General features: G+C 47.4%; 1 protein-coding gene across 1 annotated transcript; it reads right to left on the bottom strand.

Annotated features, from left to right (window-relative positions):
- Positions 1 to 581: 581 nt before the first annotated feature.
- LOC104899716 (uncharacterized) lies at positions 582 to 1127 on the bottom strand. Its single transcript, XM_010686964.2, has one exon. It carries the CDS (start codon positions 1125 to 1127, stop codon positions 582 to 584), a length of 546 nt encoding a protein of 181 aa, XP_010685266.2.
- Between the last annotated feature and the right edge of the window lie 412 nt (positions 1128 to 1539).

The raw sequence follows: 1539 nt of genomic DNA, 5'->3' as shown, positions 1-1539 counted from the left end.
TTTACAGGGAAAACTTCGTAGGCCCAATAGGAAGAAAAACCTTGACCACGAGGGATTTTGACTCAGACATGATGCGTGAATTCTTTCAAGCTTGCTTTTGCCCCATTTATACTTCCTCCATGGATGGGACCACCGCGAATTACATGGATCTCGCTGATCCGAGACTGGACATTACGGTTTGCTGGCTTTATCAAATCTCCCTCTTTATTCTGAGCTTTATATTAGCTGAAGTAGCCTCTTCTTATCAAATCCTTCAAATTGTCTTTTAGATGCCGACAATCTTCAGTCAGATGGTCGTGATCCCGATGGAAATGACACCACTTACTCTTATCGCGGTTCTTATGGAACATCTGCCTCGGACGCTGCCATTTGTCACTATCTTTGTTCATCAGGAAAATCTGACTTCTTGAGGTGGTGAGTTGAGTGTACGCATCAAATTTCTCCTTGCGTTTACCCCCTTCTCGGTTGCTTTTCTCGTGGTCCCTCCGATCGCGGTCATACCTCTCATTTTCTCTTTCTCGGTTATTCCCTCTTTTGACCATATTCGATTCCTGCCTTCTTTCATCTCGGCCGCGGTCACTCTAACGACCCTTTTCTTTTTTCTGCTTATCTTCCTTCTTATCAGATTCACGGTTGCCTACTGCCTTGTCGAACTCTTCTCCTCTGATGTAGTCATTGGCCTTGCCAAGGACTGGACCCAAAGATGTATATGCTTTCCGGCCCAGGTAGTTCCGGAATGGCGATCCTTCCTTAAGCCCCGTCATCAGAGCTAACACAGCCACATCCTGTTGCATTTTGGGTATCGAAACCGCTTCGACATTGGAACGGCCAATATAATCCCTCAAACTTTCATTTGCACCTTGCTTGACAGAAAGGAATTCTCCAGTAGTACGCTCACGACGCCTATTGCTTACAAAGTGTGTACTGGATGTGGATGACAGCTGAGAGAAGCTAGAGATGCTACCTGGTTTGAGACTTTTAAACCACATCTGAGCTATCCTGGTCAGAGTGGAAGGGAAGACCTTACACCAGATGGCATCCACCTGCGTGTAAAGGAACATATGGCCTTCATAAGCCGCCACATGATCATCTGGATCAGACGTGCCGTCATACTTAGAGGACGGCATCTTGATTCTCGTCATGGGATGGTTCAATATTTCGAGAGTGAAGGGAGAGAGCTTAGGCTTGATAAGAAGGTCACCCCTGCCGAGTAGTTACTAGCGCCGGTGGCACTGTACTCACGGCGGGAGTAACCTTGAGTCTCTTCTTCAGAATGGTATAACTCCTATGTCTCCAAAATCGCTTCCTCATAGTCAGACCGGTCTATCTTCTTCTCCATTTCATGTCCGTCTTTACCCAAGGACTGCATCTTTCGAAGCGGGGTGCCGTCGGCGTTCCTACCGGCCGTAGCCAGTGGTCGCTTACGGGTTCCGCCAAGCTGTTGAGTAGGTGGAGTACTCTGCCGGGGATTACCAGTTAACATCTGTATAAAGGACGCTACAGTTTGTAACTGTTCAGGAGAGAATTGACTCAGTTGAG

The sequence above is a fragment of the Beta vulgaris genome, chromosome 1, assembly GCF_026745355.1.
Source record: "Beta vulgaris subsp. vulgaris cultivar EL10 chromosome 1, EL10.2, whole genome shotgun sequence".
Taxonomy (NCBI): Eukaryota; Viridiplantae; Streptophyta; class Magnoliopsida; order Caryophyllales; family Amaranthaceae; genus Beta; species Beta vulgaris.
This window is presented reverse-complemented; position numbering and strand designations above follow the sequence as displayed.

Coding starts and splice junctions, on each gene's coding strand:
- LOC104899716 (XM_010686964.2), bottom strand. CDS start 1,127: ATGCCGTCCTCTAAGTATGACGGCACGTCTGATCCAGATGATCATGTG.